The 26,329-nt window shown below is 36.9% G+C and overlaps 7 protein-coding genes across 7 annotated transcripts; 5 read left to right on the top strand and 2 right to left on the bottom strand.

Moving 5' to 3' along the window:
• The first annotated feature begins 2,121 nt into the window (after positions 1–2,121).
• Cpr49Ah (cuticular protein 49Ah) lies at positions 2,122–3,703 on the top strand. The gene is made up of 2 exons (XM_017614270.1): positions 2,122–2,382; positions 2,655–3,703. The coding sequence occupies exons 1-2, from the start codon at positions 2,371–2,373 to the stop codon at positions 3,222–3,224; spliced, it is 582 nt and encodes a 193-aa protein (XP_017469759.1). The 5' UTR covers positions 2,122–2,370; the 3' UTR covers positions 3,225–3,703.
• Positions 3,704–9,595: 5,892 nt separating this feature from the next.
• Positions 9,596–15,389, top strand: LOC108361634 (uncharacterized). Its single transcript, XM_017614292.1, has 3 exons — positions 9,596–10,175; positions 10,258–11,028; positions 15,226–15,389. The coding sequence occupies exons 1-3, from the start codon at positions 9,596–9,598 to the stop codon at positions 15,387–15,389; spliced, it is 1,515 nt and encodes a 504-aa protein (XP_017469781.1).
• Positions 15,249–17,778, top strand: LOC108361619 (putative ATPase N2B). The gene is made up of 5 exons (XM_017614271.1): positions 15,249–15,901; positions 15,975–16,408; positions 16,493–16,664; positions 16,729–16,992; positions 17,065–17,778. Exons 1-5 carry the CDS (start codon positions 15,503–15,505, stop codon positions 17,185–17,187), a joined length of 1,392 nt encoding a protein of 463 aa, XP_017469760.1. The 5' UTR covers positions 15,249–15,502; the 3' UTR covers positions 17,188–17,778.
• Positions 17,779–18,090: 312 nt separating this feature from the next.
• Positions 18,091–20,144, top strand: Dera (deoxyribose-phosphate aldolase). The gene is made up of 3 exons (XM_017614274.1): positions 18,091–18,236; positions 18,297–18,883; positions 18,948–20,144. Exons 1-3 carry the CDS (start codon positions 18,209–18,211, stop codon positions 19,314–19,316), a joined length of 984 nt encoding a protein of 327 aa, XP_017469763.1. The 5' UTR covers positions 18,091–18,208; the 3' UTR covers positions 19,317–20,144.
• On the bottom strand, positions 19,981–22,211 carry LOC108361622 (uncharacterized). The gene is made up of 2 exons (XM_017614275.1): positions 21,083–22,211; positions 19,981–21,022 (listed from the first exon to the last, which is right to left on the bottom strand). Exons 1-2 carry the CDS (start codon positions 21,104–21,106, stop codon positions 20,219–20,221), a joined length of 828 nt encoding a protein of 275 aa, XP_017469764.1. The 5' UTR covers positions 21,107–22,211; the 3' UTR covers positions 19,981–20,218.
• An 88-nt stretch (positions 22,212–22,299) lies between these two features.
• Nup54 (nuclear pore complex protein Nup54) lies at positions 22,300–25,527 on the bottom strand. Its single transcript, XM_017614272.1, has 7 exons — positions 25,287–25,527; positions 24,709–24,822; positions 24,377–24,646; positions 23,951–24,317; positions 23,321–23,882; positions 23,124–23,243; positions 22,300–23,058 (listed from the first exon to the last, which is right to left on the bottom strand). The coding sequence occupies exons 1-7, from the start codon at positions 25,339–25,341 to the stop codon at positions 22,837–22,839; spliced, it is 1,710 nt and encodes a 569-aa protein (XP_017469761.1). The 5' UTR covers positions 25,342–25,527; the 3' UTR covers positions 22,300–22,836.
• LOC108361623 (uncharacterized) lies at positions 24,958–25,268 on the top strand. Its single transcript, XM_017614276.1, has 2 exons — positions 24,958–25,092; positions 25,163–25,268. Exons 1-2 carry the CDS (start codon positions 25,013–25,015, stop codon positions 25,266–25,268), a joined length of 186 nt encoding a protein of 61 aa, XP_017469765.1. The 5' UTR covers positions 24,958–25,012.
• Positions 25,528–26,329: the final 802 nt, after the last annotated feature.

Here is a 26,329-nt window from a genome sequence, read left to right on the forward strand (position 1 = left end):
ACTTAACAGGCCTCCACATTTGAGCGATTGTTGTTTTGCTGATAAAAATGGATGCGACGGCCAAACAACAATTACCATTTGCAGACACCATTTGACCAAAGCAGCGCAGCGAAAACGATGAATTGCAGTCGTCCACCAGAAACAGATTCGCACAACTAAATGCTAACGTACATTAGGGTGTCCCACCAAAAAAAGTTCTAGTTTTTTTTTCAAATTAATATTTATTATATTCAAAATATTTCGGGAAAACATTAAAATTTACATATGTGAGCTAAACCGATTTAAAATACCTCCAAAAATTTCATTATTTGGATTTACATGATTAAATTGTTAAATGTTTTTGTGCAGACCTCATCAAAATTTTAATTTTTTAATTAGATTTCCTAGAAATAACGCATGAACCAAACTTTTTCTTTAATTTTATATGGAACAAAATGCGCAGCACCCTCGACAAAAAAAAAATATAAAAAATCAACGGTAATTTTGAACGACTTGAAACTTGCACTTTATTATACCAAAATTGGGTGGGTTATAAAACTGCATCGAAATCTTTCTAGGAAATCTAATTAAAAAATCGAAAATTTTTTAAGATGAACATTTTTTTAAGTTTAATTAGTTTTTGTGAACTTTGTGCAAGCTTTGAAACTTTGATTTTTGTGGTTTCTGATCTAGGTCGACCCATATTTTATTATTAACAACAAATAAATAAAGATAAGTTGCCAACAGCATCTTTTTGAATTTTGCGGCAATAATTTTGACAGATATATAAAAGTAAGTATTTTCAGCACTCGTAAATCAACATTTTTACGTACTATTTTAACTGATTTTAAAATTTCGATGAGCAAACAGTTATGATTTTTTTGTATGTAGAGTGAGGCACCCTAACATGCCATACATATGTATGTATGTGCACATGTATGTGATATATACGTTTATGCATGCGCAAGTAGATAAACGTGCAACAAACACTTATGCTGTACTGCATACAGCTGTAATATAGTAAGTACCCTGCAGTGAAAATCCAAACCAGTTAGAAAAAATACTAGTTCATTACCTAGTATGTGCCTACCAGTTCGACAATTTCGAAGAACTTAAGCGTTTAGCCTTTGAATTGCCAAAGCCAAAAACGCAATCAATTGCTTTTCATACAAATGTCGACTGTGGCGTCACGTGAAGACTATTGGTTCTGGTTCTGAGATCGCAGGTTTCGAGGCCGCTTGGAGGTGGTTAAGATTTTTAAAGTTAAATCAATTATTTCAATTTAAAAAACTAATTATTTCAATTTAAATATAAATAACAAATTTGAAAATTTAATTGCATTGCTAAAAAAACATACATATGGAAAGAAATACGTGTGCTATAAAAAAAAAACAAAATAATTTTCTTTTTAAATTAAATTTAAAAGTTACAATAAAAATCCTAAATAAAAAAATAAATAAAAAATAAAATAAAAATGAAAAATTGTTGATGTAATGTGGAACTATTTTCCGTCATCCCTTGTCAAATTTGGTTTGGAGACAAACCGGTTTCGGCGTTGTGCCATCTTCAGTGTCATTTTTCGTTCTCGAGACGAACGAAAATTAGAAAATAAAATTTTTCTCTGCGCCAGGACCTGAACCTGGGACCTTAGGCATACCGCGTATGTGCTTTGCTCTGTCGGACATTGCGACTGTTGGAGCGCTGCGAGCAAAAAGGCATACTTATGCTTTTCACGGGGAATGAATTGGCAGACTATCCCATCAACACGTATGATGCCACTGGTATCGTGGTGGTCGTGGGACATCGCAATGTTAAAAATACCAGTCGCTAGCATTGAAAAAGGATTGAACGTGAACTAGTGGGGCTAAAACACAAACTGGTGGAATTCTAGTTCCCAACTTGTAGCTTTCCCTGCAGGGTAGTTACGCGCCAAAATCCAATAATTTAAGACTTCACAGCGCTGAAAAAGCTAAAAAAAGCTCTACAACTGCTGCTGCACAAAAATATGCGCTTGTATGCATAAATGTGATGTGTGTGTGTGTGTGTGTGTGTGTCGTCACGTTTGTGTTGGTGTATGCGAACGACTTTAGGAGCGAGCCACAATCGCGCTACTATAAATAGCTTAAATAGGGCTCGCTGATGCGCAGTCTTTTTTCAAACCCGGTTTCACTCACTCGAAAACTACGAAAAATTACATTTTGAAAGCGAGCGCGTTACTTAAACAAAATTTGTATTGAGAACGGTATTTACATGAAGACACATTTTTGTAAAATAAATTATTAGGCAATTAAAAAAAAAAACGAGACGACAAGTTATATCCTTTTTCCGCTGTGCAAACTTTTTTACTGTTTTTCGTAAATAATTAAACAACATTTTTTATAATTAAAGAAAATGAACACATTCGTAAGTTTAAAGTATTTTTGTAATTTTTTTTTATTTTTTTTATTGTTCAGGCGGGTTCTGCAATTCACTTTCTTCTGAATTTAAATTCAAATTAAACGCCGTTTAAATGCACACGGAAGTGAATTGCTGAATCTGCCTGTTAGTGAATACATAATTTTCTCAAAAAAAGTGACTTAATCCTTACTATTGATTTTTTTTTTCTCTTTTTTCACTTTGTCTCGCGTCATCTCTCCCCACTGTTCATCAAATTCCATTTGCACTCGTATACTTAGTTGTTAGTGTGCGCCATTGGCTTACTCCTTGCGGTCACATCCTGCCAGTCACAACACCATCACGGTCACCCAAATCAGAATAATATACCGCGAGACGAAAAAGTGTCCGATCTTCGCGATCACCATCGCGAAAGCACCACTTGGATACCGATACTTAAGTACAATAAGGAACAAAGTGAGGATGGCAGCTACAAAACCGAATATGAGACCGGTAATAATATTGTGCATGAAGAGACGGGCTTCCTGAAAGATTTCTCCGAAGCAAATCCCAACGGCGTGCTGGTGCAACATGGCCAATACTCATACCAATCTCCCGAAGGCGATTTGGTGAATGTGCAATACACAGCCGATGAGAATGGTTTCCGCGCGACCGGCGATCATATACCCACACCACCGGCCATACCAGAAGAAATTCAAAAAGGTTTGGATCAAATCTACGCCGGTATTAAGCTGCAGCAAGAACGTTTAGAACAGCGTGCCAAGAGTGATCCTGATTTCGCTAAGAAGCTGGAAGAGCGTCGTTTGGCCAATAAGAATGGTCAATATATAGGACCATTGGAAAATGCTTAATTGCGCGAGTGAAAATTTAATAATAGAAGATTATTTGATAAAAAAAAAACATTTGAAAATATTTAAATTTATAAGAGATTTCGGAAGCGATTGTGGCGCTTTTATGAAGAACAAAGACTGTGATTTGCTGCAAATGAAGAAATTCGTGGTATTAATGAAAAATAATAATTGGATGTAAAATTTTGAATAACTTAAAAAATTGAAAAAAAAAATTGTGAACCTCAAAATTTTATGGATAGAGAAATTATTTTGTTTATTAAAACCGTATATATGCTGGCATGTACTTGTTTTACTTGTACCTAATTAGCTAAAAATTAAAGAATACCTACTCCATGTACATAAATAAAAAATGAGATTTTTTTACAAAAAAAAAAATCTTTTTTATTAATTTTTGAAAAAAAAACTGTTTTGTACTTCAATGCACTGCTCTTTCGCGTTCGAACTTATTGAAAGTGCAAGAAGTGCGATATTTTATTTTAGTGCCTAAGAGAACTTAAGAAAATTGAAAACTCTGCTTAGAAGAGAATCTTTGCACATAATTTTTTATAAACGCGTGCTTATTCGAATTTATCGATTAAACGCGATTATACATCTCGAGCCCTAACGTAGCCGGCATATTTTTCAAAAATTTATTTTTCATGCAGAAGAGCTTCTAGCGCCCTTAGTTGCATTTGTGCATCAAACAGAAAATTTTGGAAAAAAATATCGTATACGTTTCTCAACGGTTGGATCTCGATCAAATTCCTGATGGAATTCATTTGCCTACTTTTGCCAAATGTTTTTCTAAAAAAAAATTATTGCTTCTGAAAAAAATCTAAAAAGTTTTCACAGCAACATAAGGCGTGCTTTTTTTTACACGCATACGTATCTGAGCTTAAAAATTGTATGGAGCTATAAGCGACAGAGTTTATGTGCGCTTATGAATTGTTGTCGATAAAATCAAAATCACTTGTTTTGTAATGGAAATTGTCGATTATTGGTTTTTTTATACACGTTAAGCTTAGATGTATGTATATGCATGCAAAAAACAACACAACTATAAATACAGTGCATTAAATTTATAACTCCATTATATTAAAATGAAATTTTATCCAAACGTTTTGTTTTAATTACTTTCTGCTTGAGCGGGGTGCCCTTGTATGTGTAAGTAATATGAAAATAAACACAGTTCACACCCCATTTCTGTATTTCAATTTACCATTACATGTATGTATATACATATATACACTGGCGGTCATTAGAATATACTCGCCTTACTTTGAAGAGCTTTGGCTATATTTCCATGATTTATTTTTTGTTTAATATTTTTTTATAAAAGCCTTTCCAGCTTTACAAAAAACGCCATATAAATCCTCTTTTCAAACTTCAATACAAAAATTTTAAAAATTCGACAAATTTTCAGCAATTTTTTAAACTTTTTATTCAGAATTTTGAAAAAAATTTCTGGCATGCAGTTTTGTAGCCCATTCATAGAAAACAAAATTTAAAAATTAACAGTATTTTGTAGCCAATCGAAACTTGATCTTTGTTATCCTAAAATTGAATGGGATACAAAACTGCGTATCAGAAATTTTTCTACAAATTCTGAATAAAAAGGTTAAAAATTTGGTGAAAATTTTTGTATAAAGTTTGAAAAGGGGATTTATATGGTGTTTATTGTATATATAGCTAGACAGGCTTTTATAAAAAAATATGAAACATATAATAAACCATGGAAATATAGCCAAAACTCTTCAAAGTAAGGCGAGTCTATTCTAATTACCGCCAGTGTATATATGTAAATTCAAACATTTACCCCCAACTTCACATTTTTCACATTTTACGATTATTTTTCTCTGCATCCTCTCGCCACTGTAACGGTTGTGTGAACGTCTTCTTAAATGTTAATGACGTTGAAGATGTGTTAATCATCAAAACAACTAAACAAATTTATGCATACATAATACAAATATTAAGAGCCAATTCTCCGTAACCGCCAACATGAATATCGTATCACGTCGAGACAACATCATTATTAGCTGAGAAAACGTGCACAAATGCAATACATACACACTTCCTTAGATATATATGGCTAAGAAAAATGTACATGGCAGCCAGTTTTCTTGGCACATATTTACTACATACAATAAAAAAGTCGGCCAAAATATGTACAAATGCAGAAATCTCGACGCTAAGGCCGACTCGAAGCATATGCTGCTCACTCGCTGCATGAATGCCACTGCATATTGCATAACATTTAGATAAATCGCTTGAGTCACATTGCTACATAAACAAGTGTATGTACATTAGAATGTCTCCCGCAAAAAAAGTTGCTGCTTATATATGGCGCCGAACAAAAAAAAAAATATATTTGGTGTGGTGGTGTTCTACGCGTTCAAAATACACCTACAAGTTCCGTTTGACTCATGAAATTTTTAGCTGAAACCCAGGCTTCTTAAGCAAGTAGCATCATTGAACTAAAAACAATTTGTGTGTATTTTTATTTAGATTTTTACTCTAATAAATAAATATTTTTGTGGAAGGTTGTCGCCTGTGTGAAAAGTTTAATTTAATTATTAAGATAAATTAAATATGGCAATATGGGTATCAAACTAAAGAGGTTTAGCAAAATTTACTGCCAAAACTATTTCTGAGGGAGGTTGCCACCTGTTTGAAAAATGTTTATTCATTTTAATTTATAAAATAAATCAAATATTACAATACTGGTCATAAACTAAAGATGTTTAAAAAGTTTACTGTGGAACATATGCTTGAGTTGCCACCTGTTTGAAAATTTTAATCCAGTTAAATCGATAAGGTAAGATAAATATTGAATTAGTACAACTTTGAAGAAAGTTTGCGATACATAGACTCGAGTTATAAGATTATAAATTAAATTTACAGTATACCTTCGAAAATATATTAACTAACACCCACATTTATAAAAAATAAAGAATGCTCCTTAAATCGAAAATTTGTTTGAAAATCTCCCTTCATAAGCTCTTTAAATCTATTTTATTTTTTAGGAATGAGGCCCTAAGATTTTTGGGACGGAGTAACAACACAAAAATACTTTTAAAGCGCAGTGAAGCCGGGTTGGCATTTTTGTTAGGTGTTTGGCCGAGCTGCTCCAGTGTCTGGTAGACGGCTTGATGATGTAGGCAGAAGTATACTCGAAAGCTTTCCATTGCTTGCCGAGGAGCGACCGCTTTCAAAAAAACTTGTCAGTGTTGCCAGAGTTTTTTTTTTCAAAACACTAAGATTCAAACACATTTTTTTTTCGACCAAAAAACTGTAACCTTCAAAACCCAAGGTAGTTTTTACAAAACTAAGGTTTTTGAATTACATTAAATGTAAATAAAAAACGCTTAATATAAAATAAAATACATAAACCGTTTAAACAACAAGTAATTTTTAAGTAAAAAACCAAACCGACTACAATTCTCATATAAAAATTTAAGAATACCGTTAATTTCTTCATGAGCCAACTATCAGAAATTACCATGGGACCATCACTGAGTAGTGACAGCCTCCTAGGCTAGATTTGAATGTCAAAACTGGTTTTATAGTTTGTAATTTCACTTGCCTCTAGCTCAGTTTAGCGTGTAGTAAAAAACTTCTGAAACACATTAGGGGTCTTCACACCGAGCTTATTACTCGGTAACTTGGTGTTGCGTAATTTTTCCCCATATATTCTGTTTGTGTGCGGCGGCCTCTGTAGTGCAGTGGAAACTATTTAATATGTAAATTTATAATACAGTTTAGTTTATAATTCAAATGCCTTCATGCCATGTATTCAACCATCTACATCTACATCATTGTCTTTTTGAACATGTGATGAAATATGTTGAACACTTCCGGCTTTAAACTTGATCATCTTTTAAAGAAACTAAGTTTTAACGTATCCACTTCTTCGTGGCATTTTCTTTCCAGATCGGTAATTTGTTGTGTTTTATCGCTGAAGCTACGATGAATACGAAGTTGGAAAATCTGACCGTGAGAAGCACTCTTCGGAGTCCATAGGCTGTTCGGACAACTTTAATCAATCATACCTTCTCTGGGATTTTTTTTTTTGCAGGTGCAATTTTGTAGTATTTGAAATTGTTTCAGATTAGTCTCTATAATTACTTTGCCTATTTCTGAATTTGGTTCAAGAGCAGTAAGATTTTTTTTCGTCCCTATGATATGGTCCTCTTCACCAATATCTAAGTACCCATTCTTTTTCTTTATCGCACGACAAAAAACGAGTTGAACAAAATGGTGGACGTATCCTTACTATAAATCTACTATTTGCTTTGAAGATACGCTCGCCGACATCATAGCTATCTTCATCTAGATAGCTCATAAATACTTGTTGGCCAGTTGGTCCGATACCATTCATAATTTCCCAAGCAAAACACCGATCTTCCACCGAACAATATTTCCAATTAACGAAATTTACTTTATTTATTACTTCAAAGTCAGCCTTCAAATGCAGGCCGTCACTATAAATCATATGCTGCAGCTGCATTAATTTACCGTTCTCGAATATTTACTCCAAAGAATGCGAAAGCGAATGCGAATGTTAAAATTAATGCGGAAGCTTCACGGTTGCGAATGCGAATGCGAATATTCGCAACAACCCTTCTTCGTACCGTCAAAAAGTGACACTGAAGATGGCAAAACGCCGAAAGCGGTTGGTACCTAAACCAAAATCGACAAGATATGACTTCATAAAAACAACCTTTTTTAATATGGCTTGGCCCGGGATTGAACGTGGTTTCTGCCAGGTGATAGAGTACACCTCTGCGAGGAGATAACGGTCAAACAAAAAGCATGATTTGCCGCAAAGCATCGTCTGCCGGGTCTTCCACTGTGGTTATATTTTTTATTCGATTTTCAACAATGTAATACACTGAAAAATAATAACCTAATAACCCAGAAGATTTACAATACACAATATACAATATAAAACTTAGTCTTGCCAATTGGATAAGATTTCTTCTGGTAAATTAAAAAATTTTATGTATGTACATATTTCAGATTTTTTCTTTGGGCAATTTTGAAACACCCTTTGCTTGATTTATGAAACTTATACTGAATTTCCACTAGGCATTAAATGGCAAAATGAGAAATGACAACGTCGGGCATTAAAAAATAATAGTGTCGTTACACTAAAAAAACTAATCACTAAATTAATTTTCGCAAGGCATTTTTTTAAATGGCTTACATGTTTTGTCATTTCAATGACCAAGTGGAAATTCGGCATTATTCTCATATTTTTGGCATTATAAATGAAAACAAACTTTAAGCAATTTGGCCACTTTTTCTTTAGCGACCGATACAACACTCGCATGCTCATCAAAATGCTAACAAATCTCATCTGTATACCACATTTGAGATACCTATAACCAATTATTTCACACAGACTACTACATATGCAATTCTTTACAACTCATTCACTGCAATGAAGCATGCAAACACTCGTACATGTTTTATTTATAAACATTTTGTTTAGTCTTCCTTATTAAAGTACCCATCGAAGTAGAAATTTGAAAAAGTGAAAAACCAACATCACAAAACTGCTGCGTGCTTGCAAAAAATTAATAGGATGAACAAAAAAAAAGAATAATGTTTATAACAAAAGCATTTCTTTAGCTTAAGAATTCAATAATGCTTCGAAACAAAATAGAATAATGAAGCGTCCATCATGAAGCGTCGTTAGCATCGATGCTGGGCCAAACTGTGGATGCGCTTCAGTTGCTCAACTTATGCGAAACGGTACGGTCGATTCCACAGGCACGGAGCGCTCCAAAGAATCCAAGACAAAACGAAAGATAGAAAGAAGTAAACTTATTTAGTTATTTAGAAACCTATATACACCATACATATTTATATATGTATGTATGTATGTATGTGTGCGCATATGTGATTTTATTGTTGGCTACACAGTGTACAAAACATCGAAATTTATTACTTATTGCTGTTCGTCGCCATCGGCAATTGTGCGGCTTAGTGTTCGAAGTGTTACTAAGTTGTTCTTGTGTTGATATTTTATTGTTGTTTAAGCGCAGAGTATAGCATATAGCGCATGCGCGTACGTTGACAGCCGTTAGATGAACGCCCAATAACACAATAGCCTGCAAAGAAAGAGGTAAACACAAAAGCGGCGCGGTAAACAAAAGTTTGTATTGTGCGATTTAATAGCAAAGTTTACGGTAAAATTATTGTTTGAAAAAGGTGTATAGAGAACTCACATGCATACATATCTACGCCGCAGAAGCTGACCCAAATACATACAAACGTGTCTAAAATAATATTAGTCATAATTAATTTCATACTTCTTTTTTGTGATGAAACAAGCCTACGTCGAAGACAGTGTTTTGCGTGCATAAAAATTCAAATTTGACTCAATGCGACTGCGCAACTCACACCCAAATACTACCACCTGTAAAATAGTTAACACAGTGCACACTGCCAGCCACATAATGTATTCGTACTATTTGTTGCACTTGTTCATGCTTTCAACATATTGCTGCAGCGCGCAAGCACCAAACACGGTAGATTACTTACCGCTTGGCGCACTCGGCGCTGCTGTAGAAGCGGACGCAACGCGAATGACTATCGCGCTTCCGCAAGGTTTTAAACCAGAAGCGCCACCACACCAACCAATGCTATTGCCCTTTGCTACGCCAGCGCCAAGTATCCCGTCTGGCGGCTGGAGGCCCATAGTTGGCGATGCAGTAACACCACCTCACAGCATTATAATGACACCACCAACGCCGCTGGTACCTCCACCGCTTGCAGTGCTGCAGGATCGCATCGATTTGGGATCGCGCGAGGAAAACGTCGTACAGCAAGATGGTCCCTTATTAGAGTCGATTGTATATGGTACATGGAAGCCGCCGGAACGTCCGCTGAGTCCCGACGAAATTCAAAAACCTACTGCGCCACCCGTTGCTGCTACGACAGCTATGTACAGCCGCAAACGCCGTAAGTTGCACTCATTTTAAATTGCAGTATCTAACTGTTTCTTGTGGTAAGTGCTAAAGAATAGATTTGTTAAAATTTACAGCTGCAGCTTCATTGGAACGTCTTGGCGTCGAGCATCCGATTGCTGGCATACAAACTGCCGGCGCAGCACCATTGAATCAGAAATATGAACGCAAACGCATATCGACGACGACACGCGCACAGCATCACGCCGCCTCTCCACCAACCAAATACTACATACATTTCAATATGTCCGATCCGAATATACTGGAGATGGTCAAACAAATAAATGATTCAATTGACGAAACTTCGGCGCACTTACATACACTGAAAAAGCATACTTGGAAGCATCAGGAAACTTCCGAAAGTTCACTGGAAAATGAAAGTGAAAATGAAAATGAGAATGAAGCGAAATCAGAATCAGAAGCCGAGTCGGAAACGGAAATGCCAACCGCTGACGTTAGCAAAGTTTGGCCAACAGATTTCATAGCTTCATTGGAACGCCAAAAGCTAACACAACAAAACGTCAGTTATAGTTTTAATGGAGATAGCTCTGATCCGCCGCAAGCATTAAATGGATTAAATATACCAAGCTCCTTGATGCCGGCGTTTAACATCACCAGAGTTGGCGTACCTTATGAAAAACAAAGCCCTGCCGAAGAGCCAGCATTATGTGTACCGCTAACAGTACTTGAACAGGCAGGCGAGGGGGAGGTAATGGAAGTAGAGCGAGTTTATTGCTTTCCACTACCCCCAAGCCATAAAGACACATCGGTAAGGGACGGCACAAAGGCAAAGGTGGAGAATTATACCGAATATGAGGGGATAAATGCGACGGAGCGCCTCAATTTGAGTTTTTATATACAGATTTTGAGCTTAATTTTAAGTATAATGAATTTCGTTAAACTTAAATTTTCTTGAAAAAAAAATAAAAATTGTATTTTTTATAATAAATTTACGAGTATTATTTAACATAAAATTAGATAGTCAAATCGCCAAATTAGAGTTTCTCATAGCATATTTTCACCGAAAGCTTAATTGCAGTAAAGAGCTTTATTAAATCTCCCTTTATACTAAACATTTCCACCGCTTAAAGTAAACTCTAGCATAAAGTAATCTACAAATTGTGCCTAAAGGTGTATACATTAGGGTGGTCCTTAAATGTAGGCAGAGATATAGCAANGTATGTTTGTTTGGGTCAAATCTGGCAATCCATTTTTAACCTACTTCTTGATGACCTAGGGACTTGAAAATTCACAGCAGGCTCAAAACGCCAACCACAATGCAATACGAAACATGAATTAATCCGATAGGTGGCGCAGGAGTCGAGATATTTCAAAAACCCGTATTTGTAATCCGATTCGGTTCATATTGGCTGCATTTCTTTATACATTCCGGATAATCTCATTTCACAGCCGGAATAAACAGAATGTGTTTGAAAAATACGTTAACATATCATCATGAACGTTCTAAAGAATAAGTAAATAAAAAAGTTTATTCCAAACGTTCAGAATGAATAAAGAAATTCAGCCATTGTATTAATTAGATGAAAAGGAATAACTCCAAAAAATGTTGCCGATAAATGATGCTGGAAAACGAAGCCTAAAATGTACCCCATAACTATAAACAAATGTACAAAAATGTATTCCTTTATTTTATTATTTATTTATTTACTTATTATGCATTCAAATCGCAGCTGACAGCAATTTGAAAGCGTCAGAGATGGGGAAAAGAACTAGCATAACATTAAAATCACAAAAAAAAATGTAAGTCAACTCAGAACTCCATATTATGTAAACAACCCGAATTTCAAGTGGATAGCATCAAAAACAACGACGTTGTTGTGAGTCGGTCAGATCGGGTATATGACGGCTATATGATATAGTACCTCGAACCAAACGAACTTTGTAAAGTATATCTAAATTGAGTTTCGCTCTGATATCTTCATATTTAGACTTTATGCAACAATAATCAATTTTTAGCCTAGTACGCTTATTTTTCTGTAGGATCCATTTTAGGTTCTTTTGGAATGATTTTTCAGGTCTTTTTACTTATTCTTTCGGTTATTCTAATCATTCATCATTTCCCGGTTCTTCAGGAACCGATTTTCGGTTCTTTTAGGATCGAGTTTCGGTTCTTCCAGAACCGATTTTCAGTTCATTTCGAATTGAGTTTAGGTGCTTCCGAAATTGTGTTTCGTTTTTTTTTGGAGAACCGTTTTTCGGTTCTTTTGGAATCGAGTGTCGGTCCTTACGGAGCGGTTTTTCGGTTCTTGTAAGAACCGAACCGGTCGGTTCTTTAAAGGACCCGGTTCTCCTGTTCCAGTTCCTCGATTCTGTGCATCACTAACAGCCACCGCGCCAAAGAACTGTCAAATATCCCCACGCCCAATTTTTATGAAACATACCACAATAACGCAGCGCTTGGATCTACACTATGTTTCGTTCGCGTGAAATTACATTGCCCTTGGGCAACACTGATCAGAGTCATCAGAGGCTTTTCGCAGAGTAGAGTCGTTTCTCCCTTGCTTTGGTCACTTGTGATAGGCGACCTTTTAATTAGACTACATGAGTGTGGACACGATGCTGTGGGTTCCGCGGATGACCTGGAAATTATAGTAACGGAAAAACTCAGCAGTGCTGTCTTTCCAATTAGCGTCAGTTGGCACTGAGGAGAAACGAATGGCTTGCTGTTTTGGCCTCGGCGAAATCGCTTAGGCGGTTACAGCGCCAATAGAAAAGAAGAAGAGGAAGAAGAAATAGAATTGGGAAGAAGCTGCTGATCTTTGTCAACTACTCATATAATTTGTTTGAGTCCATGCGGTAGAGAGGAGTGCCAAATGGTGACGAAAGCTTTCGACAGGTCCAACCTAACCACGTGTTTATGGAAGTGTTGAGCAAATTTCTCCGGTTTAAGTAGTGCGACCACTCTCCACAAATCAGGAATAACAGAATAGCAATCGAGATCGAGAAATTGTGAACCTTTAGGTATTCTACTGTTACTCAATTTTGTCTGCATCAGTATGCCTATTTCGTCGGGGTCATTGGCTTTGGAGGCTTTTGTTTTCCCGATGCCCACCATCCCAACTTCTCTGTTGATTAAAGTAACGCACGCTGTAGATTTTATCAGATTCCTGATCACGAAATTTTTGGCCTATTCCCCCAAAGGACACCATATAAAGTGTCCTCTGAAGTAGTTCCACGCTTCGGATCTGACAAGGTGCGACCACCGGGATCATTCTGGCGAAGATGGTAACATTTATACACCAGTACACCGATAAGACGATGCCACTTGCGAGCTTGATAGAAGGGTTGACGTGCGAAGCAACTTCGTCTCTTGGGCCATAGCTAAGAGTATTCCAATCCGACACATGACAACGTTTACTTCTTCAGTCTTACTCTGTGGTGCATTGGATTTCAATTACAGTATTTTAGTCTTCTTAGGTGTCTGGCATCGATTCGAGAAGTGTGGAATAAAAGGGGTTGGCTACCTTGTACTTATTCTTCTTGCCGCTTATGTAGTTATGCCTATTGGTGGTCGTTGGCAGTATCGCGACAACATAAATCTACAACACTCTCAAGGGAATTAGAGCGGTATGAAGGTTGTGGAGGAGTAGGAGTTTTGTTGCTCATGAGAGCTTAAGCCATAGAAACTCCCTGGGCTAGAGGGTACCTGTGCGAGTTGTTGGCAGCTGTGGAGGCTGTGAGTGCCCTTTAGATCTGGCAGCAAGGGGCCACCAACCGTTTGGTAGAGTCCTTTTGTGGTCTGACGCCAGAAGAGGTATTTTGATGCCTTTTTGGGGTTCACGGATCCAAATGGGGTCAAGTCGCAGGGACGAAAAACCATGGTCGGGAGCTATTCCGGTGCATTGAACCGGCTGTCGCGGGAATTTAGATACCTTCATCTGTTTAAGTTGGAATGGAGCCTTCTTAGACATATTCAGCAGATATAGGTTTCTAGTCTGGGGTTGGACCCGATACCAGGCAAAATTAAAAGAGTCCGAAGCCACTTCGCTGCATCTCAACCACAGCGCTTGATAGAGTAAACCCAGTAGAACTCGAGTAGAACTGTTAGGGCCGGTTGTTCAATGTCTGATTAGCACAAATCGGAGGTAGAAGCTCCGGTTAAGCACAACTACTGCTTTATCGATCACATGTTACATGCATGATGTTGAAATCGTCGATAGTGTAGTGGTAGTGATAACCAGACATTGAACAACCGGCCCTCAGTCGTGATAAAATATAGTCGAATTTTTGTTTCAAGAAATGTAACCTTCTGCCACTCTAAGTACTTGTGTCGTTTATATGACTCTTCAGATTTTTCTAGCAGAAAAGTAGCAGAATAATAGTTTTGCCTGGCGCTCATTTGCTGGTTTTTTGAGTTGAGAAACACTTACTATCAGAATATAACTTATGTATGTCGGCAAATTGATTTAAATTTTTTATTAGTCTGTTCCAATAGCAGTCCGGTTTACAGGATTTAGTCAGAACTTACAGGAAGTCGTTCCTATTGACATGAAACCTGTAAGTGGGAACACATTTGAGAGTGTAACTGAGCAACTGTTCCTAGTCAGAAGTTACAGCATTTAGTCCGGAGTATTTTTTCCTGTAAGTTCATGAAAAGTGTCAAACGATCAGCTGATTTACATGTGCAAACAAAAACTGAACGCGGTGAAAGCTAAGAACCTTTTATTTGTTAAAAAATGGGAGTAAACAACGAAATATTTGAATATGTATAGATTTTAATAATTATTCAGTGATATTTCAGCTAAATCAGTGTTGTACAAATGACATGTAAACAAACCGACTGACGTTTTTACAGGAAATAGTGCTTTTTGCGTTCCTATGCACTTCTGCATCTGTTCTCCTTTTACTCTCATTTGAGAGAGTAAAATTGTAGTTTGACAGTTCCACAGGTTTTAGTCCGAAGTTCAAAGGAACAGACTAAATATGTATATACATAATTCTATTTTACGAGAGGCAGCGTGCGTATTTTGCCAACACTGTGCGAATAACATACTACAATACACAACACCCTGTTAACTACCCAGGTGTGAAACAGCTGATCAGCTGTAAAGGTTTATCATTTGGCACAAACAATTCGCGGTCATCACGTCAGAATTTAGGAAACTTTTTCGACCTCGATCTTGAACTAGAACGTGCTGTCGTGAGCAATATTTTACATAACGATGAAGAGATGACAAAGAAATTCTAAATCAGACTACAACTAATTAAAATATACACTTAACTAAATTTCGCTGCAGTCTTAAATCATTAAGTTGTCGCATTGTGTGTGCCTCGTTGGTGATTACAAAACAATAGTGCAAAATGATGAAGGCAATACGCATAAGCTCCCGTTTGAACCTTGGCGCTGATTATCAACAAGTACTTCTGGCACTACATACGCAAACCTTCGCTCAAAGGCGGCATATAAGCCCCTTGTCTGTGTACAACAAACGCGTTGAAAGCAAGGAATTGATGCCAGACACTGAACAGGAAGCGACTACGCAAAGGCTGGAAGCACTTTACAATAGCATACAGAGTTATCGACCAGCTCAGAAAGCTACTGGCGGTGGGTTTTTAAGCTCTTTACTCAGAGGCGGTAGAAATAAAAATGGAGTGGAGTTAAATGTAGGCGACAATGTACCTCAAGGACTGTATATATTCGGAAGTGTTGGCGGTGGTAAAACTACTCTAATGGATATGTTCTTTGATGCATGCACTGACGTAAGAATATACTTATGTACAATTTATTTGAAGGCCTTTTTAGTTTCATTTTGTATGAACTATTTAACATTAGATTAAAAAAAAGCAGCGTGTCCATTTTAATTCATTCATGACGGATGTACACAAACGAATACATGTCACGAAAGAGCAAAGAGGGCCTGCTGACCGCGCCTTTAACACAGAAAGCCCAATACCTTATGATCCCACACGTCCGGTAGCTGATCAAATAATAGCGGAGTCTTGGCTTATTTGCTTTGATGAATTCCAAGTGACTGATATTGCGGATGCTATGATATTAAAACGTTTATTCACTCATTTATTTAACGATGGCCTTGTCATGGTAGCTACGAGTAATCGACATCCTGAGGAATTGTACAAAAACGGTTTGCAGCGTAGCAATTTTCTGCCTTTTATCGATATATTGCAGCACCGTTGCAAGGTTAGCGAATTGAACAGCGGCATTGACTATAGGCGCATTGCTCAATCGGGATCAACAAATTACTTTGTGTATGTATAAAATAATGAAACAGATTTGTGATAAATAATACTATTATTGATACTATTATTTCTTAACATGTACATTCACTTTAGCAAATCGGAAACGGACGCTGATGCCGAAATGAATCGCATGTTCAAAATTCTTTGTACACAGGAAAATGATATTGTGCGACCACGCACCATAACCCATTTCGGAAGAGATTTGACTTTTCAAAAAACTTGCGGACGTGTCTTAGACAGCAGCTTCAACGAGCTCTGTGATCGCGTAGGTGACAACAATGCATAAACCACTCTGACCTTGTTTATTATATGATTTCTTTGTACTTTAGCCTCTGGCGGGGAGTGATTACTTGCAAATTGCACAACTTTTCCATACAGTGCTGATAAACGATGTGCCTAAGATGAATTTATTTATTAAGAGTCAAATGCGTCGATTTATTACGCTAATTGATACGCTTTACGATAATCGTGTGCGCGTGGTTATCTCCGCCGAAACGCCGCTCGCATCACTTTTTGACATTACAGACAAGCCAGCAGGTCTAGCGGATTCGGAGCGTACTTTAATGGACGATTTGAATATTCAGCAGGGCTCTGTGAGTAAAATGGAGGAAGTACCAATAACATACATATATTTTAATACGCTTATTTTTCCTATAATCCTATAGAAAGAATCTACGGCTAATTATTTTACTGGCGACGAAGAAGCTTTTGCATTCGATCGCACAGTATCGCGCTTATATGAAATGCAAAAGAAGGAATATTGGGAGCAATGGGCTAAGCATCGTTGAAAAGTTGTCTATATTGTTCGAACAGCACACAACTTGGCCAGTGACCATACATGCATACATATGTACTTAATTTAAATTTTAGTTAAAGACCAAAAACATCATTTTAAGTTAAACAAATTTGTCAGGCTTTTTTGTAGTTTAATGTACTCTGATTCGAGTATATTTTAATATTTTTAGGCTCAAAGCTTAAAATTAATATTTAACTACATATATTTACTTCGTTAGTCGAAGCAAACTCTGCCACATATTTAAAGAAAAAGCTTTAATAATAGTATTATTCAGAAAATATTTATTTGCTAAAGCAATATTAGCCAATTTTAAGTCACTAAGAGATAGCAATTACTGTACAACGATAAAAGCAATAAAATGTTCATACATGTACATATGTAAAAAAAGGTCGTTTAAATATTTATTCATTTTTAGATATCTTTTACATCTTTCAGGCTAAGCCGTCTTAATAGATGGAAAGTTTAACACAAAATACTTTTTATCTCGTTTTTTAACATTTTGAAGCCAAATCATAGAATTATGACTCATAAAAACAACTTTTTTTGTTTTTATAAACTTCTTTTTCATAACCCAAAAATGAGATTTTTCAGCACACACTACACTAGTTTTTTTTTACTTACGACAGTAGTATCACGAACGATAGGCAAAACGAACGATTCATCTGCAGACGACAACCTCTCTGATTGCGATTTTAAACTCTATCGGCCGTCTTCGTCTTGCTTTTGATACATTACGTTGCAATGGTCTCGGTTGCGTTTAAACCGGTTAAAATGATGCCGCCGGACTAATTTTTGAAGCATTGCTCTGCAGACGAATCGTTCGTGTTGCCTATCGTTCGTGATACAGAATAAGGCTGTTAATGTCTGTTTACCGAATGTAGCGTGCCAAAGAATCTGACAGCTGACTGCTGCCAGATTCTGATTAGAGTTGTTGATAGCTGTTCACGCACCGTCATTTCTTATCAACAAGTGCACTGGAACAGAAGATTCGATAATTAGTATATGTATTAAATATGAAAGTGAACGCAATTTTACCATTTGGTACGTATAAAGTCCTAAATAGAAAATATTTCCATTATAAATCAAAACAACAAATTTTAGACGAGTCGCTGCTCGATTGTGTGATCTCTAGTCGTCAGTTGGAACAAATTGCTGCAGAAATTTCCAAGCGGGGCAGCGTATCGGGCCTTAATCGAGTAGTATGGGCGTTAAAAGCACTTACCTTGACCGATTCGACCACGTTGGGCGGCGATGACACCGCTGCCAACGTTCGCAGTCTGTGCCAGCGCGCTGCATTTCCTATACCAGAGCATATATTGCTGCAGCTTGGTGTCGAACCGACACTCCTTCCGCATATACACACGGCCGCCGTATGTGTATATCCAGCGCGTGTTGTCGATGCCACTGCGAAGTTGAAGCAATTAAACAAATATGATGTTATACCAATAGCGTCCGTGGCAACCGGCTTTCCAGCTGGGCAATATGGGCTGGATTCGCGTCTGAGCGAAATCCACTTTGCTATTGAGTCAGGGGCCACCGAGATTGATATTGTTATAAATCGTCAATTGGCACTTGTAGGTGATTGGAAGGGTGTGTACAACGAGGTGTGCGCTATGCGCAAAGCTTGTGGTGGAAGAGCGCATTTGAAAACAATATTAGCCATAGGGGAACTGGGTAACATGGAGAATGTAAAATAATTTTGTTTTACTGTGTATATAAAGTGATAAAATTATAATTTTCTAATTCGTTCAGGTATATAAGGCGTCTATGGCCTGCATGTTAGCTGGCGCTGACTTCATCAAAACATCTACCGGCAAGGAGACTGTAAACGCAACACTCCCAGCTGGATTGGTAATGATTTATGCTATACAAGAGTTTGAACGCCGCAAAAACATTTTGGTGGGGCTAAAGCCAGCGGGTGGAGTGCGCACGGTCCCCGATGCAATTGCTTGGCTTACACTCGTGAAAGAAACTTTGGGCGCACGGTGGTTACAACCTAATCTTTTTCGCTTTGGTGCATCTGGACTGCTAGATAAAATAGTGGAAGCTGTTAATGAGCATGTCAAAGGTCAGCAAGTGGCAGACAGTAACAGTGCTGACGCCAAGGTAGCTGCAAAATAATTAATGCAGTTATGTATTAAAATTTTCATTCTGGAAATGCAGACATTTAATCTTAAACATTTTGATAAAATATTTCGCACGTTTAATAATATAACCAAGTATGTCAAAATTTCAATTTTGTGGGAAAACGCAATCAAAGTTTTACCAATTCATACAAATGGTATAGAAAAAACAGATGGAAAGACACCTATCTTCGCTATATTTGGGAAGTTTGGTTATCTGTTAGGCTGAACATATTCTACATATCAAGCTTATTAAATGCATAATGACATCTCCAAAAACGTAAATTTCGAGTTACATCTCTATATCGCTAGTTTAGAGTGAAAAGTAGCTAAGTTCCAATTTAAAAATTGTACAGGAGAGGGAAAAAACTTGTATAGCCATTTTCTGCAAGTATTTCGCAAAACTTTCCCTGTTTAAAGCAAAGCCAAACTCTATACGAATCAGAAAGTTTTGATCTTTTTAAAAGATTTCGACCTATTTTAGCCTTATTGCATTTTCTGAGCTTTTTTAGACTTAGCAAAATTTCATTTCTATGAATATAAACGAGAAAACATAAAACAAGGGCCTTCATTTTCGAATCGACGCATTTTTAATTTCTCCAGCAAATTTTCACTCTAAGCTATTATATTATTAAACGTGCGATATACATATTTTTTTTTTCATTCGACTATTAAACTTTAAATTATTGGATGTCATTTTAACCTCTCAAAGACTGGTATCTGCTGGTATCTAAAGCACAAGTGATTTTGCTGCCAATATTTGCATCGCCATTTCAGATGTGTTGATTTTATTTGAAATTATACCCCACACACATTGGTTTTTTGGTAAATTTTTACAAGATACCTATTTATGTACATTTGATTTACATGATAATAATAAATTATGACTGAACCTTTTAACTAGACTTTGGACACGCGGTGTGCTACTTGCCCAGCGGCCGAAGCCAATAAGTCCTCCTCGCCACCCTCTTCCCCCTGATTGAGAAACTCTTCTTGCGCCTGCGTACCATTGCTCTCGACATGTTCCTCCTTATGGGGTTGATTATTGGGTATTTTCACTTGCATATCAACGCCAAAGAAAGAGTCGTCAAAATTAATACGATTGCGTTCATCGTGAAGTAAATATACTGCTTTCGGCAATCGACCACTAGCATCGCTTAAGGCTTCCTTTTCGAAAGCATTTAACCATTTTACATTAACTTGTTTGGTACCAGCATTAAATTTTTTCGGTAACTTTTTAGGTTTTGCAGCATAGTAATTGGTTTGATCACCTCCTTTGCCTGGAGCTGGTGGTGGCACAATATGCTCCAAACGTTTACTCTTGGTATCCAATTTGCCATGATCATAATCGAAGAGTGGCATGTAGAAATTGAACGGTTGCACCAAGGGCGGTTGAATTTGCCGATAGGGAGTTGCCACTTCAGAAGCAGCAACTAAAGGTTGTAATTGACTTTTTTGCTGTGATGCCGTTGATTTTGATTCGTCTGAAAGGTAGGCATTTGGTCGGAAGAGTTCACCCGCACGACGCAGCAATGATTCGAAATCCTCAAGTGTAATATAATGCGGTTGCATAAGTTGCATATCTTCAATAGGATATTTTGGTGTAACAGTAACTGTTGCTGCTTGACTGTGAGACATTGACTGTCGCTCAGATAGCTTTGATGGTGCTGCTGCAACGATGCCTAACATCAATAGCCAATGAAACTGAAGGAAAATAATAGGCCAATGAAATTTATGCAACTAAATAACATTTTGCACACTCACATAAATCACGCTTTTAGTCATCATTCACGTATTTGTACTTTTTAAAATAACGATAACTTCGATACAGCTTCGCTTACTGACTCGTAATATAGTACAATCACCGCGTCGGAACGTTAAATAAAACTCCAGCAGGCGCACAATGCCATTTATATCATAGGAAAAGCGTCACAACAGAAAAGAAAGCATGTGGGATAGTTATCCACACATATACCAAAAACGGAAGCTCGGAAGTCAAATCAGCGCGGGCAACTCAAACCAGTCTGTATACAAAGTGGGAAATTAAGTAAATAGTGCGCTCTTGCAGTGGTATGCCTGCCTGCCCACGGGGAAGTGGAACCTTGCATAGTGGATTGGTTAGTGAACTTATTTAGCTGTCTTTAATGTGTGTTTTTGTATTATTAAAAGAAAAATAGTTAATATAAGTGAGTATATGGTTAAATAATAAAAAGTATGCGAACAACTTAAATTCATTTAAAGTTTTTATTTTGCAAAGCTAGTCTGCAAACTGCTCCCAACCAGCATCAGCTAATTCAACAAACAGCGATCGTAATGATGTTAATGTAACACCAGCAAAAATTACTGTCAAACACGACAAAACCGGCCGCGAAAAGCTTGCGAAAACTGGAACCAACTGTCGCGTGTCTGCTTTGGATGCGAAATAAAACAAAGATGCTATTGTTTAAACTGGCTCTGATAGATGCAGAAAACAAGTCGCACAGCTAAAGTCAATAGTAGCGGCTCAAAATGCGCACGCTCATATGTACATATGTACATACATACATACATACATAAGTGCTGCGAATATTTAAGCTAAGGAAACATGCAGGTTTGTATGAATTCACTTATGGTGTGTATACATGCAGGCAATTGTTGATATGAGCATATTTAACTAAAAGAAGTAAAAAGCGAACGAACGAATTTTAAGAGCGATCTTTTAATGCGAAATATAGTCAGTATTTCCAATGTAGCAAGCATAGCATTTCAAAAATTTTCCTGCCACGAGCTCGCAAGAGTACATTGACATGCCGTTGAAGCTGCATATTTATTTTACCATTATAATCAGCCGCGAAAGTGACTACTGCATCTCACACCTGCAATAATCAAAGCTGCAATCTTAGTGAACTTGCTCGCATCTAAATACAAGTTCAAAGTTATTACAGCTTGATTTTAAGTAAAATCATAGACAACTATGGACGCAAGTCATAGACAACTATGGATGCAAAGATATATATATATTTTTTAGCTTATACTCAAACAGGAAATATTAAACAATAATGCAGCTACCAACATACAAGGACGCAGATGCAATATAAACGATGAAATATGTTTTGAAAAAGTTTCGCGTTAAGAAGTTAATTGTTGTATGCGACAAAATGAAAATACCTGCTTATAAAAAAAAAATATTGTATTACATAAAATGAAATACAAACAAATGATGATAATGAAAATCTGGTATTTTATACTGAATATACAATATGTAATGGGAAAATAGTAGGTTGAGCTGGCTGTGTTAGACCCAGTCTTACGCAGAAACAATTGAAATCGTAATTTTCCACAAATCATCTTACTTAAAACCAAATTAGGTTTATCGCGAATTCCACGTAAAAAACTATGCATTCTCAAAATTTATACATGGTATTAGCAATCACCTGATTTTCCATTATACGAATGCAAAACAATTTATTCATTCATTTTTACTTACTCCAGTTATAAAATATTTCGTTAAATCTTCCTTTATTTCTAAGCAATCACTACTAAACTCGTACCAGCTCAGGCATGCCTTCCATGATAATTTGTAATGCTTTCAAGTCCTTTGTTACGACTTCTGTCAGTACTTCCATCGCTTTCTGCTGCATAGCCAAAAATGATTTCATTTCCTCCTCACTATCCTTGTCTATAGCATATTCACTACCACCGCTGAAAGCATATTGATTGCGTTGCATGCGCATTTGGGATAAAAGTTCGCTGAGACGTCCCTATAAACACAAATTAATGTTTGTTGAGGCATGACACGTTAAAAATTACAAGTTTATCCACATACCTTAAATTGTGTTGGAGCTGATACTAAGGCTTGCATATTTTCGAGCTTTGTTCGTAGCGCCTCCTCTTCTGGTGTTAATGCCAGTCCGATTTTGCGAGTGCACTCTTGCTTTACGATAATCTATACATAAGAGCATTACATCAAATCGTTTAAATAAATTTTGTTTTCATAAAAAATAATTTAAAAAAATGACATACTTTTAATATATTATGACTTAATTCTGCTAATTTTCGCTTGTGCTCCATTATTCTTGCTGTTGCTGCAGTATGTCTTTGCCTTAATTCAGCCAAGTCCTTTTCTACTTTCTTTAGGTAGAGCGCATGTGTTTCTGTTTCATGCTCTTGACACTTTGTGCGCCATTTGAGGTCATTGAACCCGATCATTGGTACTGGTATGAACTTAGATTTGTCTGGGTTATCCAATTTCGCTTGACGCCACATGCGCGGATCAATGCCCTTTGGTGGATTCTCTAAATATTCTTTAAGTTGATCTTCGTCGGGCAAAACCAATGCCAGCACTTCAGCAATACCAAGAGTGGCTAATTGTGCTTTCATGTTCGCCTGATTGAGATAGCTGGAAACTTCGGTGGCGAGTATACGTTTCGTTTCGTTAGGGGACATTTGGGAGCGCTCCTCTACGTATATGACTAACTGACACTTATTCTGTTCATGCTCTTTGCTGGACTCAATATTTATAGCCAAGTTCGGTTTATTTCCAAAGATGCTGTTAAGTGAGGTCATAATTTGCTGTTGTTGAGCTCTAAAAAAATGTGTTTACATGTTAAAAGACATTTAAAATATGCAGTTATGTGCTAATTGTTTTCTCACTTTACATCCACCGGTTTATTAAAATTCAGCGCGACCAATCCCATTTTATTATCTTTTCCCGGTAAGCGGCTATAGCCCATTGCTTTGAAACGGCATAAATAATTTTGGGGCGTAATTTCGACCGAAACGGCATTTTGTGAGTAAAATGATTTTCCGGTACCCCACAGAGCTTGCAGGTAATTCCATTTGGCAATAATGGTGTCACGTTCATCACCATAAATCGAAACATTGAAAATGGATTGAGCGAAAGCTTCATCTGGTGATAACTGTGGCACTTGTTGCTGCGGCTGACCTAGCATGAAGTTCGTGGCGCCACCGAAGCCACTAAATCCGGGTGTAACCGTTGGAGCGGCAGGTTTACCAAAAGCTAAAAAGTTCTTTTTAATAAATATCACTTTTTTGTTGACGTGTAAATGAGGAACATACATGAAGCGAATGTACTCCCGCCGGTACCAAAACCACCGAAAGCACTTGCTTGCGTACCGAATCCACCAAAGGCCGGAGCTGTTGTTGTTGTTGATGTGGCACCAAATCCACCAAAACCCGAACCACTAGTGGCGGCAGTCGTTCCGAAACCGCCGAATGAAGGTGCTGTGGATGTTGCCGCACCAAAACCTCCGAATCCTGTTGTGTTGGGAGCTGTTGCAGTACCACCGAAGAGAGAGGGTGCAGATGAAGGTGCAGCGCTGCCAAAACCTGCGCACAGAATATTCTTTAAGTTGATCTAAATCAATTAGATAGAATTACGATATTTTTACCTGTAGTGCCAAAAGCGGATGTACCAAACGCCGGTGCAGCGGTTGATGTCGCTGTGCCGAAAGCTGGAGCAGCAGCCGCACTGCCAGTGCCGAACGACGAAAATATGCCACCAGCTAAAAATGTAATAAGGGTTTAAAGTATATTTGAAAAGATTAGGCAGTGAGTAAAAATTTAAAGATAGCGCATATGATGAAACATTGCTTATCAGTATTTCCTTTAGAGCTAAGCTTATTCTAAAAATTCTCAGTGTTGTTTCTAAGCTTCGAAGCGACAGTGGCGCAAAAGCTATTGAATAGATTCGTAATGAGTGTTATTTTATCAGTAGTCTTGCTCACACTGTGTGCACCAATTGCTTATGTTGGTTATGTAGTTTACAAAAAAGGGTAAATATGCAATTTTAAAACTAATGAAGAATATAGATGAGATGTCTATAAATATATTTATTTATTATAGCATCAATATAAAGGAGGTTCGTATAAACAGCGTTGATGACGCCAAGCGCCTGCTGACACCTCCAAGAACTGACCGACCAATAAAGTATCTACAAAAGGCTGCATGAATACGTTTATATACTTACGTTTTGCGGGCGTGCTTGTTGCACCCAGTGAAGTGCTTCCGCCGAAGAACGACATCTTTACACACTATGTAATACGATTTTTATGATTTTATTAAATAGCAATGCAGTAATTTTGTACTGGGACCACGAAAATTTTGTTGTTAGGCCAAAATGAACATTTTCCACCATTTATTTCTGCATAAATTCTATATTGGCGCTTTCGCTGGCAGATACAAAATGTCACAAATTCACTGTGAATTAGTTATGGCATGATTAATCGAAAAATCGATTTTAATCGGTTATTTTCTTTTGGTTAACGATTAAATTGTATCGCAATTTTCTGTTCGACTTATCGAATGATTAACCGATTAATTGCATTTTGCTGTAATAATATTGGATGGGCTATAGAAATGCATACTACAAATTTTTCTAAGGAATCTAATAAAAAAGCTGGATATTTTTACGAAAGTTAGTTGAATTTGTTTAATATTACACAAAGGTTGAACTTGGATTCATACGCGTTTTATTAAAAAATTCACACATTTTTATAAAAATTAAATAATAAAAAGTTTGATTCCTAAAACTTGCCAATGTGGGAAGGGCTAATAATTTCGACATGGGGTGTATTGGTTTACTACTTTCCAACTTTTCATTTTCATTGTTTTTTCGGTTGTTTACGCACCGAATCTTAGCGTAAGTTTCCACCATTTTACAAGAAATGTATCCTTTAATAAAACGGTCAATTTTTATAACTTATGAAATGAAATGGTTTTTATTTATTCTCGATTTTAATCGAAACGACCGAATAATCGGTTAATTTTCTACGATTAATTGTAATTAATAGTCTAATGCTTTCAATTAACCGATTAATCGATTATTCAATTTTTTTGGTTATTAAGCTCGTCGGCGATTTCAAGCATCCGTTGTTGGTTAAACTATGTTCACATATCAATATTACCTCAATCAAAGCTCGTTTTTTAATCACCCCGTTTACACAGGCAAATCTCAGATTATTAGCCGTCAAATTTGTTGTGCTTGTTATTCTCACATCTCAAGGAAAAGTT

Source organism: Rhagoletis zephyria, unplaced genomic scaffold, assembly GCF_001687245.7.
Source record: "Rhagoletis zephyria isolate East Lansing unplaced genomic scaffold, Rhagoletis_zephyria_1.1 Rzeph_scaffold_00806, whole genome shotgun sequence".
Taxonomy (NCBI): Eukaryota; Metazoa; Arthropoda; class Insecta; order Diptera; family Tephritidae; genus Rhagoletis; species Rhagoletis zephyria.